At 39.7% G+C, this 17,847-nt stretch overlaps 1 protein-coding gene across 1 annotated transcript in view; it reads right to left on the bottom strand.

Annotated features, from left to right (window-relative positions):
- Nucleotides 1-355: 355 nt before the first annotated feature.
- Nucleotides 356-17,847, bottom strand: part of LOC128796064 (gamma-aminobutyric acid type B receptor subunit 2-like) — a 38,708-nt gene continuing 21,216 nt past the window's right edge. Inside the window, exon 2 of the mRNA XM_053957343.1 lies at nucleotides 356-1,699. Coding sequence (XP_053813318.1) covers nucleotides 1,670-1,699 — 30 coding nt within the window. The 3' untranslated portion in view covers nucleotides 356-1,669. The remainder of the gene's footprint in view (nucleotides 1,700-17,847) is intronic.

The raw sequence follows: 17,847 nt of genomic DNA, 5'->3' as shown, positions 1-17,847 counted from the left end.
CATCAGAAAGTTAAGAAGAAAAAAAAGAATTTACACATCTTCTATTCTAGCTAAAATTTCCAGACCAACCTAGGCATGTCTCAGAGGCCCTTGTCCTTGCAAAACAGCCCCTAACAGTGCTCCAGACATTCTTCTTTCTCATGGCAAAACACCAAAATCATGACAGCCTTCTGTAATAAAATTTTTCTTTCAACTTCGTACCTTCCTATGGTCTTCTTTTCTTTTAACACCATGGCAGGAATGACCAAGAACAGACTTCATGTCCGTTTCCAGAGACAGCAGTCCAGAACCTTATTAACCTATGTCAGCCATGACAAGGGTTACACACTCATTTATTTAGTGCATTTATTTCTTAAAATCAACAACTGTATTAAAGAAACAGGAAAAAAAAATAGTGCTAGAGATGCTTAGTTTATAATACTGAAAAAATGAACACATTTGCTGGCCAAAATGTTATCTTTGGTCCACTACTCCTTCTCATGCATTGTCTCAATTTAAAAGTATGTTATTGACTATGCAGGCATTTATACAAGTGTCTTGTTATACATACAAAGATAAACCAATATATTTGTTCATGTGTGTACATGCCCACATTTTCTTCCATAAAAATCTAGGAGCTGGATACATTGCTGCAGTGCTAATGGAAACACATTGTTCCTTCCTCTTCCCAATTTCTTAGTTCTAGCAGGAATCTCTCATTTGACCTTCAGCAAGGCATTTCAATTCTTTGTGCCTGTTTTCTCATCTGTAAAATTAAGGTTATAATACCTACCTACTTCACAAGAGGGACAGTGTTAAATTTAATGCATTAATGTCTTAAAGTGTTTTCAGACAAATGGATCAAACCCACTACAGAATATAAGTTATTATTAAATTATGTTTCACTGAGTTAATGCTGTTGCATTACTGTATATGATTAAATAAGAAAAAATATTCAAGCAATGCCTCTTGGATTTTTTTTCCAAAAGGGTGAAATTGATGTTCACAAGCCTACAGATGGACTCAAAGTCTTATTTTAGAGAAAGAAAGAAAGAAAGAAGTGAGGAAATCTAGTAGTCAACAGAAGTGAAAGAGTCCTGGGGAGTAGATGGTTATGAGGGCATTGCAAGCAATTGTGAAGTAGAGCAACTTGTGATGCAGAAATTGTGTAGCAGAAGGCAACTGTGCCTTGTGCCCCGCTGTGACACATCAGTCTCTGGAAGCAATAGTCTCTGTTCATCTCTGTGCCAGCGGGACAGGAGCACCCCCTCTCCCCATCACACAACTGTTGCATTTGGCCTCCACTCAGAGTAATGAAATACAAGATCTGTAGCCTGGAGTTGTTTTCCCAGTGGATCCGACCACCTCTCAGGCACAGTTCAGATACACTTTGAGTCTGTTCAGTCACGGCAGCCAATCTGTCTGTGATGAAGGTGACACATAAAAATGTCAGTTGTAAAAAGGGGGATTCATTGCAGGAGGGTTGTTCATACCTGATGCCTCTCCTACATCTCCTCTTGACCTGATGCGCAGATGCCTGGTCTTGTCCTGTGATCTCACATCAGGATCTTGTTGTGGGGGATAAGGGAAAGAGTGTTTGGAGCAAGAGCTGCAGGAAGATGAGAAGGGTTTTTGACAGCATGTTGAGTTGGATGTTGTACTGGTGTTGATGCCGCTGGTCCCAATGCCATCAAGGCATTTCTTGTGGATGACAAGGAATCTAGGAAAGTAGTGATTAACATGCATATCAGTGTGATTGACAAGCTACGTTGCCTGCTTTGTGCTAATGTATTGCATGGATAACACCTATTCTAGGCATACCAGAATCAGCATATAGATTTAAAGCATAGATTTAAGCCAGAAATATTTAGTATCTTTCCCAAATAAACAGATAAAGAAAAATTGTTTGATGGATCTATCTGCTCAATAGACCACGGAGATCAGATTCTGTCTGGTGACAAAATGTTTTTGCCTTGCAGGGTTCAAATGGATACAAGGCAACATTCTTTCAGAATGCACTAAGACCAATTCATTTGCTTTCCCATTCCTCCATCCCCAATTTGTCACTCCAAAGGCAAGAAAAAAAAATAAATACAGCATTAGGTTTGATAACCTTCTGCTAGTAGTGTGCCATTAAATATACACAAATCAGGGAGCTTGGAAACATTTAAGCCTTCCAAATCTGCCAAGACTGAAATGGAGGTTACAAAGTCTAAGGTTGTATATATTTTATGTCCTTTTTGACACCATGTTGCATTCATCAAAGCTTCCATTCTCTTTTTCCTTTTCTTTATCGGATCTGCAGAGGCTAGACTGCATGCTTTATTACTATACAAGTCAAAGGTCACACAGTCTTCTAAACAATAAGGATGCCACTTTAATTTCTTGAGAAAAATCTTCCTTGATGTGAAAACTTGCCACAAAAGCAGTGGTGCCACTTGCTGTGTAAAAAGTGTGCAGTAGCTCCTAGGATTTACTCTGTGTGATAATTCTAGTTTCTGCCGGTATTACACACAAACATTCCTTCTCAATTTTCTTCTCTTCACCAAGGCACATATAAGCCTTTCACAATGGCATTGGTTTATTTTTTTAATCCATCTCATACTTCAGAGAATTGAAATCAAGTGCCTGAAGTTGATTTCATAGCAACATCTGCTTTATTTATTTGTTTATTTGGCTGACTAGAAATTTTTTAAGTAAATTCCTAGTGTAACATATGATCATCCAGAATCAGCCTCCTGCTGCCAAAAATTATCTGTGTCCTTTGATTGAAAGATCAGCCACTTCCTTTGGCATTTTTATGCCAAATGTTAACTCTGGATCCCCTTTTAGCAGCAAAGAAGTAACATTTCACAGTCTGTTACGCAGGGAACAGGCTACTTCTGCATGCACTTTCAATTAGATGATTAAGTGTAAGGATCTGAATAACCAGATTTCTGAGTGGTAAGCACGAAAATGTATTGTCAGAATATCCTCAGCTAGGAGACCACTACCTGATCACTCCTGCACCAAAATAGTTTCCTTCCTCCTCTCATTTTAGTGAAGCCATATCTTCTAATACTTACAACTCTAACTTACAGCAAGACTGGCTTAAGGAACAATGTGATTTATGTCTGAAAGCCATTTACTCAAAATAAACTACAATAAAATAAAGTATGCTCAAAGGTGTAATTTCAGACTACCACTGTCATGGGAAGATAAAGTATGTAAATTTGTATTTCATTTAGGAATAGTGCAGCAATCAATGTTTCCAGTAATGTTTGAAGTGACTGATTCAGCAAGCTGTGGCAGGGAAGTGGGGCTGTTTAAGCAGTAAGCTAATTTCCAGTTATTATTTTTATGCACAGAATATAATACCTTATTGATTATCATTTTGATAATTACAAGGCCAAGATGAAATGGCACTGTTTGTGAAAGAAAAGGTGAAAAGGAGGAAAGCAGGAACAGACAGAAAAACGACACAGATACAGTGAAAATTAAGTATGTCAAGTCATAAGCAGAGTGAGAATGCAGGGGTTGCTGTCAGAGGTGACATGCGAAAGTACAGAAAGGATGGTCACCCACCAAGCAGATAAAAGTGTAGTCCTTTACTGCAAAAGGGTTTTTTAATGATCTAGAAATTAACTGATTTGAGAGCTTTCTACGTTGCACTACTCCTGACACAAAAAAAAAAAAAAAAAATCCCACTGTATTTAATGCTTTCAGTTCTACCCATTGAAAGGTGTGTTCTAGAGGTTTAGATCTTCTTCCTAGCTATTTCACAAGGAAAAAGGAGAGGGAAAGTGAGGTTGTTGGTCTGTGTGATGCAGCAAGTACATTTCTACTTCTGACATTTCTCTTCCCTTGGCAGCTCCCCCACAGATCACCCTGTACATGGAGAATATAGAAGCAGCAGGACAGAACAGCACAGCAATCACAAACCTCCTGTGAATCTAAAGCTGAGATAGTAGCTCCAGCACTGAGGCTAAGAAACTATTTCAGTGACATCTGGCAGAATCTGCCAGATGTTAATATGAGAATTCATGCATATTAAGACAGGAAAAAACACACATCTTCAGTGAATGAACTGTACAACATTGAAGAGCTGAGCAGTAGTGAATTGTAAAGCAAAGAAAAAAAAAAAATAGTGAGTCTCTCATAGAGCCATTTTTCAAGGACACTTTGATTTAAATGAATGCATTATAGCTCTTTCTTATCCAATGACAACTTCTTGTAATATCTTTATGAATTTGAGGTTAGAGATCTTGCCTATATAAATGTAAAATAAATTAAAATATATATGAATTAAGATTTAGGGATATGTTATAGCCAATACACGACAGCTTGTAAAGAAATAATTGATGGTCTTAAATCCTCCCTAATTATCTTTTTGTTTAAATACATGTTCCCGTGTCAGTAATGAACAAAGATATATTGAACTCTTTACGTACAACTGAGGAAAACTGTCAAATTAAGTCACATATGTCAAAGATCTATAGCCAAGTAAGGAAAGTGTTTATTAACTTTGTCTATTGCTAAAGCTGGAACTCTGCATTTGTCTGCACTGAGTTGTACCTATTTCTTCCAGACTGTTTCTCCAATCCATTGTGATCATATTCAATTTTAGTTTCATCCCCCATTAACACCAAGGAAAAAATATCACTCCAAACTTACAGACTGTATTCTGAACTGCTGTGCAGATGTCAAATAGGAAAAAACATGTTATATTTTTAATTTTAAGTTCTGGCAGAAATGTTCACAGATTATGACCCCAAGTTTGCCTGTTACTGACTTCCTGAAGGATTTAAAATGTATTACTTTAAACTACTCAATTCACTTCAATAGCCATGGAAGTCCTTCTGCAAAAGCAACTTGAAGCTGCAGGATACCACCAAGAGTGAGCTACCAGACACATTCCATTTGGAGTCTTCAACAGACAAATTAAGCAGCCATTGGTCCCACAGACTGTTTCAGACCAATCATTCACTGGATGGGATACATCTTTCAGCTTTCAGGCTCTGGTCATGCTGTCAGAATTTCCTTGACATGATTTTGTGTTTCTTTTCTGTCTCATTGATACATCCCTGTCTCACTCTCCAAACACTGCCCATACAGACTCCTACCAGGCCTGTTGTGCAAAGACATTGCTAAGTTCTCATCCTGAAGTGTTTCAAGGAAGAAGAATGTCAGAACCCACCTCGGATTCTACCAGATGATGGTACCACCAGTGCCAGATGCAACTTCTGTGGCCTTTGAGAAAGCCACCAAGGCTATTTACCCAGGCCACCACTTGCAAAGTGGCACATGCCTGCACTGTAGGCTCCCCTGTACAGGGGAAGTGAACAGTACCTATCTTAAGGATTCAGGATCGTGGGGAATTTGACACCTGCTTCTCCTCAGGACTGCATGTTGTTTGAGAAGATATTATTGCTGATACTACTACTAGAAGTAGCACTACTAGTATTACTCCTACTACTGCTATTACTGCCAGAAACATTATTTATGTAATAATTATCTCCCTTTATATTGAAATGTCATTCTTTCAGATTTAAACCAACCATGACTTCCAGACTGGAGACTCTTTCATAATAAACAGGAAAATTATTTTTTTTTCTTGCCCTGATTTTCAAATAATACAAATTTTTTTCACATTTTCTTCCTGATGTAACTTACAAATTCTGCCCTAAAAACATTTGGAGACTCATAACTGTGATTCTACCACTGCTGCTAATCTTACATATAGACTGACATTTGAGTCTGGTTTAATATAACAGATGAACCCAACTGCTGACTGGTTCCAGTTATGTTAAGATGTTCAGTGACTTGTAAAAATAGCAAAAAAAAAAAAAATTACTTCTCTGGCAGGATGAGGAATTAACACCATACTGAAATACAGACCTCTTCTCATGTCGTTTTCTTTGTTGGGGAGATCTTTTCATCCATCTGTTATTAACAGTTCCCAATACAAAAAAGGAATTTATGGGATGTGGAGAAAGGAACAGGCCATATGGGAGGACTATAGGAAAATCATTAGAGTAGGCAGGGATGTGTCAAGAAAGGCCAAGGTCCACTTGGAATTAAGTCTGGCAGAGGACATCAAGGACATCAAGAAGGGCTTCACAAATAAATCAGCAGAAAAAGGAAGATTAGGGGAAATGTGGGGTTGCTGCTGATTCAGACGGTTGTTCTGGTAATGGAAAACACAGAGATGAAGGAAACACTGACTGTCTGCTTTGCCTCAGTCTTCACTGCTGAGGACAGCTACCAGGAGTCCCAGAACTTTGGGATAAGAGAAGGCCAGAGAAAGGAAGACTTCCTGTAGGTCATTGACAGGTGGGTTAGAGATCAGCTAGACAGACTTCACATGTATAAATCCATAAAACCTGATGGGATGCCCCCACAAGTGCTGAGGGAGCTGATGGATGTTTTTATTCTGCTGTTCTCGACCGCCTTTGAAAAACCATGGAGAATGGGAGGGGTGCCTTATGACTAGAGGAAGGCCAGTGTTACTCTCATCTTTAAATAGGGCAAGAAGAAAGACCTGAAACTACCAGCAAGTCAGCCTGACCTCTGTCCCTGGAAAGGTGATGGAACAAGTCATTCTGGAGGTCACCAGTGAGCATGTAGAAGAAAAGGTAATCAGGAGCAGTCAGCATGGATTCATCAAGGGAAATCATCCCTGACAAATCTGATAGTCTATATCATGGCACAGTAGGATGGGTTGATGACAGTGGAGCAGTGGGTGTTGTCTACCTAGAATTCAGCTAGGCTTTTGAGACTGTCCCATAAAATCCTTGTAGGTAAGCTCAGGAGATGTGGGTTTGATAAATGAATAGTGAGGTGGATCAAGAACTGATTGAATGGCAGAGCTCAGAGGGTTGTCATCAGAGGATTAGAATCCAGCTGGAGGTCTGTAGTCAGTGGTTTTCCCCAAGTTCGTTACTGGGTCCAATTTTATTCAACTTGTATCAACAACCTGGACAAAGGGAAAGAATGCAAGGGACCATGAGCAAGTTTGTTGATCATATGGGGGAGCAGCTGATATACCTGAGGACTGTGCTGCCATTCAGCAGGATCTTGATGAGCTTAAGAATTGGGCAGAAAGAAACCTAATGAGGTTCAACAAGGGCAAGTGTAGGGTCCTGCACCTGGGGATGACTAACCCCAACTACTAGCACAGGCTGGGGCCTGAACTGCTGTCGAGCAGCTCTTTGAAGAAGTACCTGGGAGTCTCGGTGGATGACTGATTGACCATGAGCTGGCAGTGCCCCTGTGGCTGGGAGGGCCAATGGTATCCTGGGGTGCTTTGGGAAGAGTGTAGCCAGCAGATAAAGGGAGGTGATGCTGCCCCTCTCCTTGGCCCTAGTGAGACCGCTGGGATACTATGACCAGTTCTGGACTCCTCAATACAACAAAGACAAGGTGATACTGAATACGGTTCAGCAAAGGTCACAAAGGTGATGAGAGGTCTGGGCATCCCTGTTGTGAGAAGAGACTACAGGAGCTGGGCCTGTTTAGTCTAGAGGAGAAAAGACTGAATAGGGCATCTCATGAATGCATGTAAATATCTCAAAGGCGATGGTCCAGACTGTTTTCAGCAACAGAATGAGGAGCAATGACCATAAACTAAATCACAAGAAGGTTCCACCTCAAAGTGAGGAAAGGCGGCAGAGCATTGGAACAGGCTGCCCAGGGGGGTCATGGATTCTCCCTTTCCAGAGACATGCAAAAACCATCTGGACCCGTTCCTGTGTGACCTGCTCCTGGTGACCCTGCCTTCATAGGGGGGCTGGACTAAATGATCTCTAGAGGTCCCTTCCAACCCTAAAAATTCTGTGATTCTGTGATTTATCTGCCAAATGACTTGTGACACTGAGTGCAAGAGTCATGAACAATTAATTAAGTTCCTCATGATTTTGCAAAATATTGATAGAAAATGCATGTTTGCTCATAACTGATTAACATCAAACCATTTTAATTTCTACTGTTCTTACAGAAGTCAAGTTATATATGGATTAAAAGAGTGTAATGTCCCTCCTTGTCTTCATTTCACTACACACTTTTCTCCCTTGTCTTGCCATCTGTTTAGGTGTTGGGTTTTTTTAAGCTCTACTATTTCACACTACTAAGACTTCACAAATTTCAGGCTGAAAAGGGAGTTGAGTATCATGCGTAATTTTGATTCTTTAACATGGTTAAATAAAATATTCAATCTTTAGCAATTTTAATTATCTTTGAGGATTTCTATCAAATAGTAAATCTAGTAACCTCATACTTAGTTCTTACACAGAGGTTTTCACCATAGACAAAGCTGGAAATTATCAGTCTGCCAGTATTTCAGGTATTCCTGAAATTCATTCAGTGTGACCCACTCAGGCTCAAGTCATCTTGCTAGACAATCACAGACCACAGAATGCATGAGTCTGAAAGGGATATATGGGGATTCATCTCATTCAGCCTCCTTGCTCAAAGCAGGGTCAGAAAAAATAAATTGTCCAGGACTGTGTCCAGTTGTGTTTTGAGAATGTCCAAGGCTGGAGACTGTACAACATCTCTAGACAGTGTTCCAGTGTGCAACCACTCTAACAGTAAAGTAAAAAATAAATTTTTATATTCAGATAGAATTGTCTGTGTTTGACTTTATGCCCATTGCCTCTAGTCTTCTCAATAAGCATGAATGAGAAGAGTCTAGTTTCTTCTTTACACCCTGCCATTTAAAAATATTGATAAGTTTTCCTTTGACTCTTCTTCAGGTTAAATAATCACAGGTCTCTCAGCTTCTGCACATATGAGAAATCCTTGTAAACTTGCTCCAGTAAGTCCATATCCCTGTTGTATCAGGGTGCCCAGAAATGGCACCCCAGATGTGGCTTCACAAATGCTGAGCAGACAAGAAGGATCAGCTCCCTGGACTTGTTATTAACATTCTTCCTAAGGCAGCCAGACCAGGAGGCTGTTGGCCTCCTGTCATGGTTTGACCTTGGCATAATGTCAGTGTCCTCATGAAAATACACCCTCCCCAAATGAGTGCTGTGAGATGCGATCAGGAACAGAGCAGAGCAGGCTCAAGCTTAGAAATAAAAGGGAAAAAAAACCCACTGTATTAAGTTACTACTATGATAAAAGACACTAAATCCAGAATGAAAACTTTTTCAAAACATTCCTCCCCTACCCAGACTCCAACAAACCACAGTGAGACACAACTTGGACCCTCAATCAAGTCATTACCCTTCAGATAATCAATACTCAGTCCATCAAGGGAGAGAGGAGTCTCTCTTGCACCACAGACCCCCAGAAAACACAGTTGCCACCGCCTGTGTTTCCATGTCACACATGGCACTGCCCGAAGAAAATCTGCCAGTGTGACACTCTCCTTTCCACGTCATAGTGCTCTCACCACCGTGCATGGTGGTCTATGGTGCATGGTGGCCCTATGAGACTGCTCATAGGGCTCCTTTAAGGATGCTTTGCCAAGGACCAAAAGAAACAACAGTTCAGTTTCTCATTTTAGACCACAGTCCCCCCCATTTTTCCTCCTCTGGGGCCTGAGGGTCTCAAACAGAGATCTTCTTCTTCCTGAAGACAGAGGGCATCACCACACCCTCCTCAGTTTTTCTCTGTTCACTCCATTCCTATGCTGGTAGTCGCTGAAGCAGGTCTCTTGGCTCACCATTGCATCCCCCCAAAAATACAGTCTCTGTTGCAGGAGAAATTGGTTCAGTCTATTGCTAACAAGAAAAGTCCAGCCAAAAGCCACTCCATCATCTCCTCTCACCTAGAATTTCTTCTTCTAACATCTCAGGCCCCAGACTCTCTCTCTTCTCTTTCAAATCAAGGAGGAGAAATATTTCACAAAGCTTTCATTTCCCAGGAAAGGGTTAAAAGTCTCGGACTCCCCGAACAGCTGAAACCTCTGCCCAGACTCCCATGGCTGGGCACCTTCCCTCCCCTTTTCCTTCTCTGCCAGCAAATTCCTCTTCAGGCTGTCTCTTTCCCTCTGAGGGGAGGGAACAAAGGCATCCCAGTTTCTCTCCACCTTTCCATCTGCAGGAGCCGGCTCGGTTCCAGTCCTTTCACACCCTGGCCTACCTCTCCCAGGCCACATGGTTTCCCCTCCCCTGCCCAGCCTGTGGCCGGGCAGGGGAGGTCTGCACTGCACTCTGACCAAAACCAAAGAGAGAGTTCCCCTGGGAGTTCTTGCTTTTAACCCCCTGTGTTCTCAGAGGTGTGTCCATACCTTCAGTGGTCACTCCAAGTGCCAATATCCAAACCTGACCACTGATTGGTTTGACCCAAACTTCCTGAGAAAATTCACTTCTATGTCAAACCATGACACCTCCTTTGCTGCAGGGGCACATTGCTGGTTCTTGGTCAGCTTGCTGTCTACCAGGACCTCTAAGGCCTTCTCTGAAAATCTGCTTTCCAGTTGCTCAGCCCTAGTGTGTACTGGTGCCACATATTACTGCTCCCTATGAGACGGATTTTGCCCTTCCCCCTGAACTTCATAAGATTTACTTCTCCAGCCCATCCAAGTCCCACCCTGCATCAAGGCATACGCACCTAAGGTTTGTCAGCCATTCCTCCCAGATTTGTCTCATCTGCAAACTTGCTGAGGGTACAGTCTGCCTCATCATCCCAATCACTAATTAAAATGTTAAGCAGTGTTGGACCCTGTATTGCTGCATAGAGCAACTAGGGTCTGATCTCCCACTAGTCTTCATGCTGATGATCACTACACTTTGAGCCTGCCAGTTCAGACAGCTTTCAGTCCACCCCCAAAAGCCCCTACTTCATCAGCTTGTGAGCTCCTTGATCACTTATGTTTTTTGGAAGTTATCACCAATGCCCTCCAGAAACATCCTGAGCTGCTTGTGCCCTTCTGTGCTGTCCCTCCAGCAGACAGGAGAGTGGGACAAGCCGCCCATGAGATGAAGAGATGATAGCTCAGTATGGTAGTTGCACTTTACCTTCATACTAGTGAGTCACCAAATACCATCTGCTTTGCTTTCCCTTACATACAGTATTTCAAAACTAAATTTTGAACCACATTTTCTATGTAATGTGCTCCAAACCACTGAACTATCTTAGTAGTCTTCTGCTGGACTCATGTCATTATGGCAATGTCTTATACCCAAAAGACCTTTCAACCCAACCTTGTTGAGTTCCCTCTTCCTTCAGCCATCAACCACTGCTCCAGTCCAGCATCATTTACAAAACTGAGAAGGGTGCACTCCATCCCATCCTCCAGGTCAATAATATTATAGAGGAATTACACAAAATTAGCTCCATTGCTGGAGGATCACTGAAGGGCACTGCCCAGTCTTTTCAGTATTTCGGAGGGATATATTTAGTTAGAAGGCTAGACTCTAAGTGACATGCTTTAGAATTGAAAAAAGAGTATTTATATATTTTTCTCTATTTAGGGGTCTGTGTCTGTATTTTCACTGACCCAAAAAACTCAGTTAAAATATATTGTTACACTACATTTCCACTTTCAGAAATTTTGAGGACTCTGATCAACTTCATTCTTTAAGTATTGTTTGCTCTGTTACATGCACAATTTCAACTAATATTTCTGTTTTAGCACAATCAGACCAACACGATTTTCAGTTACTGGAGGTAAATTTAAAAGCTTCTTAAGAAATACATGCTCTGTGTCTTACCATTATAAAGAAAGCTAAAATAAATTCAGATAGATAAACCACATTCAAAAATGTGAAGTTGTTAACAAGGTATATTTCTTCAAAGTCAAATGGAACAATAAAAAGAAAATCTCTACTCTGCAAGGACAAAAAGGCAGGAAATTAAATTTCACTGCAAAAGGGTTGACAGGCACTATGGTCCTTACTTGACTGCTATACATTATGAATCTCTTCCCTATTTTGCTAATACCATCCATTACAGATGTTGAAAGGTCATGAGTCAGGCTCCAATATATCATGAAACTGAACCTATGATCACAATAAATTCTTATTGCTTATTTACCTTTGGATTTCAGAATGCACTCCTATTACCTTTTCAAGTTTTAGTCTGTAACCACACAAGAGACTGCATGTCTATTTTTAAATGAAAGCATTAGAGTGGCTTCCTGACCATTCATCACACTCCATTCCTCACCACCCCCAGTACTCACTTCAGAGCTCTCTCCTACTTGTTGTTTTGGTTTGTTTTTTTTTTTTTTTTTCCTTATGTGCTATGGAAAGCATCCAAGACATCAGCTTCATTTCAAGGACCCAGTGTCTTCCCATATTTCCTTATGCACCAAAAGAGCCAGATTCAAAAGGAGTGAAGAATGATCTGGGGCAACCTTTACATGAAATAATAATGGAAAAAAACATTTTATATATCAGTTCAAACAAATTAGAGGAACTGGTACATGAAAGAACTCTCTGGGTGTGACCCACCTGTGCATTATGCATTGGGCAAGGCAGGAAGTGGACTGACACTCAAGTACAACAAGCAATACCAAGAATCTATGTGGATATCCCTGTGAAGCCAGAAACGACTGTCTTGAGTTTCTACTTCTGATATCTGGGCCAATAAATATTTCATTCAAGTAAAATGCAAAAGTAAAACAAAGCTTGTTTTCTTTTTTTTCTTTAGGGGAATTAAGTTGCCTAAGTTGTCATGAAATGTGATACTGGGATTGACCCCCTCTTTCAAATCAGATCCCAGCTGTGCAAAAGCACATGCGGGCCTTAGACTAGGTTCTTCCCCCATATCTAAATCCCTCCTATTAGACCTGTAATCATTTTTATGATGGATTACAGCTCATATGTAATGTAGATGTATCACCAATTTATCTAATATCTGCGTATAATATTGTATCCATGATTTTCCATTTCATTCTTTATGCATTGCACTTTGATTTTAATGTATTTGCTTTTGTGATACATCTGCCCACTGAGTGGGAATTTTAATTGAAAACTAAGCTTGAACTCACTTAGAATATTTGAAATTTAGCATATCATTTTATGTTATCTTACCAAATTAATTACATATGATTACATATGTGTGATAAGACAGTCTGAACTATGGCTGAAGTACACAGTGATGATAAATAGAAAATTGCTAAGTTTGGGAAAAGTGACTATGATTAGACTGCCAGAGGATCAGTGTTGGAACAGTCCTGTTTAACATTTTAATTTTTATATTGAAGACATAAACAACTGGTTAATTTGCTGAAAATTTGCTGATGTTATTAAGCTGGGTGCTATTGAGAATACTAATGAAGGCAAGGACCTTGGTTTAGAAATGTGTTTGGAAAATAACAAAAGAGATAAATTTTCAAAGATGTAAAAGCATTTATTAGCAAAAGCATCCTGCAAATTTAAAATATCACTAACAAAACCAATCTGAACACAGTTCTAGAAGAAGCACTGGAAGCAGAAATTTAGATAAATGTGAATTCTACAGTGGAAGTAAAGAGAACACGTATTACGTAACACAGGCAACTGCTGGGAGGTAGCAGTCCCTGAGGCACAAAGATAGGTTGCCATTAGTGGGTTTACTTCTCAGAGGCTAAATGGATGGTCTGTCATGTAAAAACCTAGGTAGTATCCAGGTATTCCATTAGGACACAGACTTGAAAGTATTTCCTAAATTAAGACGATATTGGTTCATGAATAGGAAGGAGTGAAAAAAACTATAAATGCACAATTTTGCCATGCGGCTGATCAACAAGCTAGTGATCACCACGTACCTGAACAGCACACACAACAAATTCCTTTCTATATGGCCAGAAGCATAGTGTGATTCATTTGACCAAACTTAGAGTTATCCTAAATATTATGGGTTATTGTAGACAGTGGAAAGAAGCAGACTGCTATAGTACAGGATTCACTACATCCTAAAACATGCATGTAAATGTCTTGACTGTAAACGCTGACCAACTCAGACAAAGATACCTAAAAATAGGTGTAATGAATCAGACATCAACTTTGCATCCATCTTTACTTCTCAGTTCAGTTCAGCTTTGATGGGCTGTATCGATACATGTGCATCCTGGTTATGGATCGGGTCTTAAGTAGGGAACTCTGTAAGGCCAAACTAGCAGTACTTATATAAAACTAAGAATGAAAGCACTCTTAATAATGATCAAGGCAGAAAACCCCACAAGTTTAGTGCAAATAAAAAGTAATGGGGACTAGGAGAATAGTCTTAAGCCAAAGGAGGGTAGATTTAGATTAGATAGCAGGAAGAAATTCTGTACTGTAAGGGTGGTGAGCCACCCAAACAGGTTGACTAGAGCGGTGGATGCTGCGCCACTGGAATTGTTTGAGACCAGGTTGGATGGGGCTCTGAATCTAGTGAAAAGTGTCCCTGTCCATGGCAGGGAGGTTAGAACTAGATGATCTTAAGGTCCCTTCCAACCCAAACAATTCTATGATTCTAGGACTCTATTATTCTATTATTCTATGAATGGGAGCTTTAGAAATATCACAATACCTAATTTTATTAGCAGTTTTCTTGCAGAGATTGAAAGAAATTTCTATAAATGAAAAGAGCTCTTATACAGGGCAGCTGAAAAACGAAGCAAGCAAATAGTCATTCGGATTTTGTATTCATAGCTAGCCACAGTCCCACACCTTCTCCTTTGGTGTTACATAGCTACACATATTTACACATACAAGCTTTCAATGTAAGCAAAGTCAAAGAACAAAACATCTGTTGTATTGTTTTCTACTGAGAGAAATGCGTATTTATATAAACAGTGTTCTGTAAATAAAGATTAACAATCTTGCAATGATATGTGAAACATTGTAAAATCTTAAAATATCCTCCATTTCTCATGCTGAGTTTTTGTCATCAAGGGAATGGGTTTCAAACTTGTTTTAATCAGAAAAGGTCATACTGTGGCTTTGTCTATCAAGAATATTCAGATTGAGACAATTGTAGTCTAAACTCCTTATATTTTATGGGTATATTATTTTATGATAGATACAGCCTGTATCTCAGCATTATGTGAAGACAGAAGACTAACTGTGCGCTGACAACTCAAGGACACAGCAAAATTTCTAGAGACACTTCTACCTTCGTATGTGATTTTTGCATAAGTAGGGCTCTTCCTGTATCAGATGTGTATCCCACTTGTTTTTTGGTCCTCCACAAGTCAGTAGGAACAGAAGAGTCAATTGCTACAGGAACCATGCTTCTACAATGGGAGGTTAAAACAGGAGTCAAGTAAGGGAATGGAGAATGGTGATACTCCTCTGTTCTCTCTCCAGAAAGCTAATTTGATGAATGGTGTAACTCCTGAAAATTCTGCCTTGCAGCAAGAAAATAAAAGCATTTCCTCTGTTTATCACAGCCAATAGAAAGTGGTGAGATGAACATGATCCACAATCAATATACAGAGATCACACTGTGATCTTAAATCTAACAGAGACCATTATATATTACAACTGAAATACAAAATCAGCAAGGTTTAACCAGAAACAGCATATGAAATTGCCTATTGGTACAACTTTGCAAAAAAAAATGCAGTAAATTCTTTTCACCCTTGGATGACTCTCAATAAAAATTGCACATCTTTCAAAAAGATAAATTACAGTTCTGAGGGAGGCTGGTGAACTTGCTGCAGGAATCTCTTGATGGATAGAGTAACTGGTCCATGGAAGGCTAATGAAGTTAAGATTACCATATTTTGTAAATTAATCTACTGCTAGCTTTTTGACCTTGTTAGGCCAGCCAACAGTAACAACAAAAACTAGGCAACAAGAAGTAGAAGTTCTTGTTATAAGCATCTCCTAAGACTGCTACCACCATGATGATCACTGCCAAGTTTAAAACCATTGCTGATGTACCAATATCTACATGCAAGCATCCCTTTCAAGGCAAACACCTTTTTTGCATTTCATTTATCTAGTTTTCTCTGCTCTTTGGTATGTAGATTGTGCTACAAAGGAGAGGTTTTCTGGTATTTCTACCAGTTCCTCCCATGATTTACCATACAGAAAGTTCTTTGCATGGCCTCTTAAAACTAGATCTTAGTCCCAGGGATAAAATCTGGCACTTTACCTGGCTCTAAAACATGTCTGTATTATAGCACCACTTTGATTGCAGCTACCAGCACACCAAAGTAAAGAGAAACAACCCTCTTGACTTTTATATCTTCCCGCTGTATTTGTACCCACGCCACAAGTTATATGTCTTACTTTATTAATACTGGCTTTCAGTTTTTGGGGAGAGAAGCTTACACTGAGGTCAATTACTTTGTCTTTGGCTGTGGATTCTGTCCATGCAGACTTAAAGATCAGATCTTCTCAAGGCACCTTTACCTGTCAGTTTCATTAAAACTGTCCTTTGTGTAAATGAGAATTGGATCAAGAGGATTTTTCCTATTGTTATACAAGTAGCTATATTATTGCTTCGATCAATAAGGTTTAAATAATTTAATACATATCACATAAATATTATAAATCAATTCCATCTGTCTATCAGATCTTCATGTGAGTTTTCTTATGTATCAAGAAATTCTTGTTTCTATTAGTTTTCTTTTTCAGAAAAAGGACAAAATTTGGAACAAAATGGTAAATGAAATTTAATGTCCCTGCCTTCTTAGTAAAATAAACAAATACTTATTGGGAGATAATTTAATCACAAAACTGAGAAAATAATCAGAAAAATCTCATGGTTTTCCTTAAATGATGGATTTAACATAGTTTTCAGAAAATCTTCAATTCCAGCCTGAAATCTATTAAATACACTTGGTAAAGTACTGTAGAAATACTGGATCCACTCAGCAACAAGAAGCAAATTCCTAACAAAGATGCAAATAAAAATTCATTTCTATCTTCTTCCTGTTGCTAAATACCTCTGGAGTTAACATTCCTCACTACAGCTTCAAGCCCCACTTCTTCAAATACAGCACTCTGATCACATTTGTGTCTCTAAATTCCTTGTGGTTTAGCTGGTACTAAGCCATGCACTCCTAAAGGATTCCCGTGCTTGGAAGTTGCTCATAAGACATTGGGGTGACATTTTTCCTGATCCTTCTTGTTTTAAAACCCTGTGAAACGCCTACTTCCTCTTCACAACATTTCATCGGCCCCCTGTTGATGACTCCTTTCTCTTGGATCCCTGCCTCTCTCCTCACTGTGGGCAGATGAGAAATCACAGAGCACCCGGAGTCAGTGGTCATGGCAGGAGAGAGGAGCTCTGGAGCAGCAGTGATGTGAGCCAAGACAGAGCATATGCTAACTGAGAGCAAAACGACCCCAGCAGTGAAACAAGGGAAACGAGGGTAAGAGCCACAAATGGAGGAAATGGGCAGCAGGACTGAGTTCTTTCACTCTGATGGACATAGAAGGTCTGGAGAATAATAGAATTTGGTATGAACACCCTCAGAAAACAGTGCTACATTCCTGTTTTTTTAAAAAAAAATTCAGATTACTTCTCTATGTTTAACATATTTGCTATGCATCTCCATCAAACAAGAAAATGTTTCTAATGGTATGGCATCAGCTGGTATCAGAGAAGTGAATAGATGGTCCCTGAAGGTAAAAGACATTTTTAGATTGCCCATGTAAAAAAAAAAAAAAAAAAAAAAAAAGAAGAAGAAGAAGAAGAAGAAAATTCAATTGTGATGCAAAGCCAAAATGTCTAATCCTTCAGTGGAACTACTCAAATCAATCAAGTGGTCTTACCACCTCCTACTTTGAAACAAACCCTGGTTTACTTCTCCTGTGCTAGTTGTTCAGCAGGTCACCATTCCCAGAGCACTTTGTGAAGCTACTACACTTTAGCCGAGCTACAAATGATCCAGAACTTAACAACAACCTTTCTGAGGTCTTTTAATTATTTGCCTTCACAAGGCCCCTGCACTGCTTTATCACTGCTTTACAGTGAAAGCTAAGGAAATTGCAAGATGTGTCTGAGAATGACAGC

Source organism: Vidua chalybeata, chromosome 1, assembly GCF_026979565.1.
Source record: "Vidua chalybeata isolate OUT-0048 chromosome 1, bVidCha1 merged haplotype, whole genome shotgun sequence".
Taxonomy (NCBI): Eukaryota; Metazoa; Chordata; class Aves; order Passeriformes; family Viduidae; genus Vidua; species Vidua chalybeata.
Note: the sequence above shows the minus strand (reverse complement) of the source record. Positions and strands in the feature narration are given on the sequence as shown.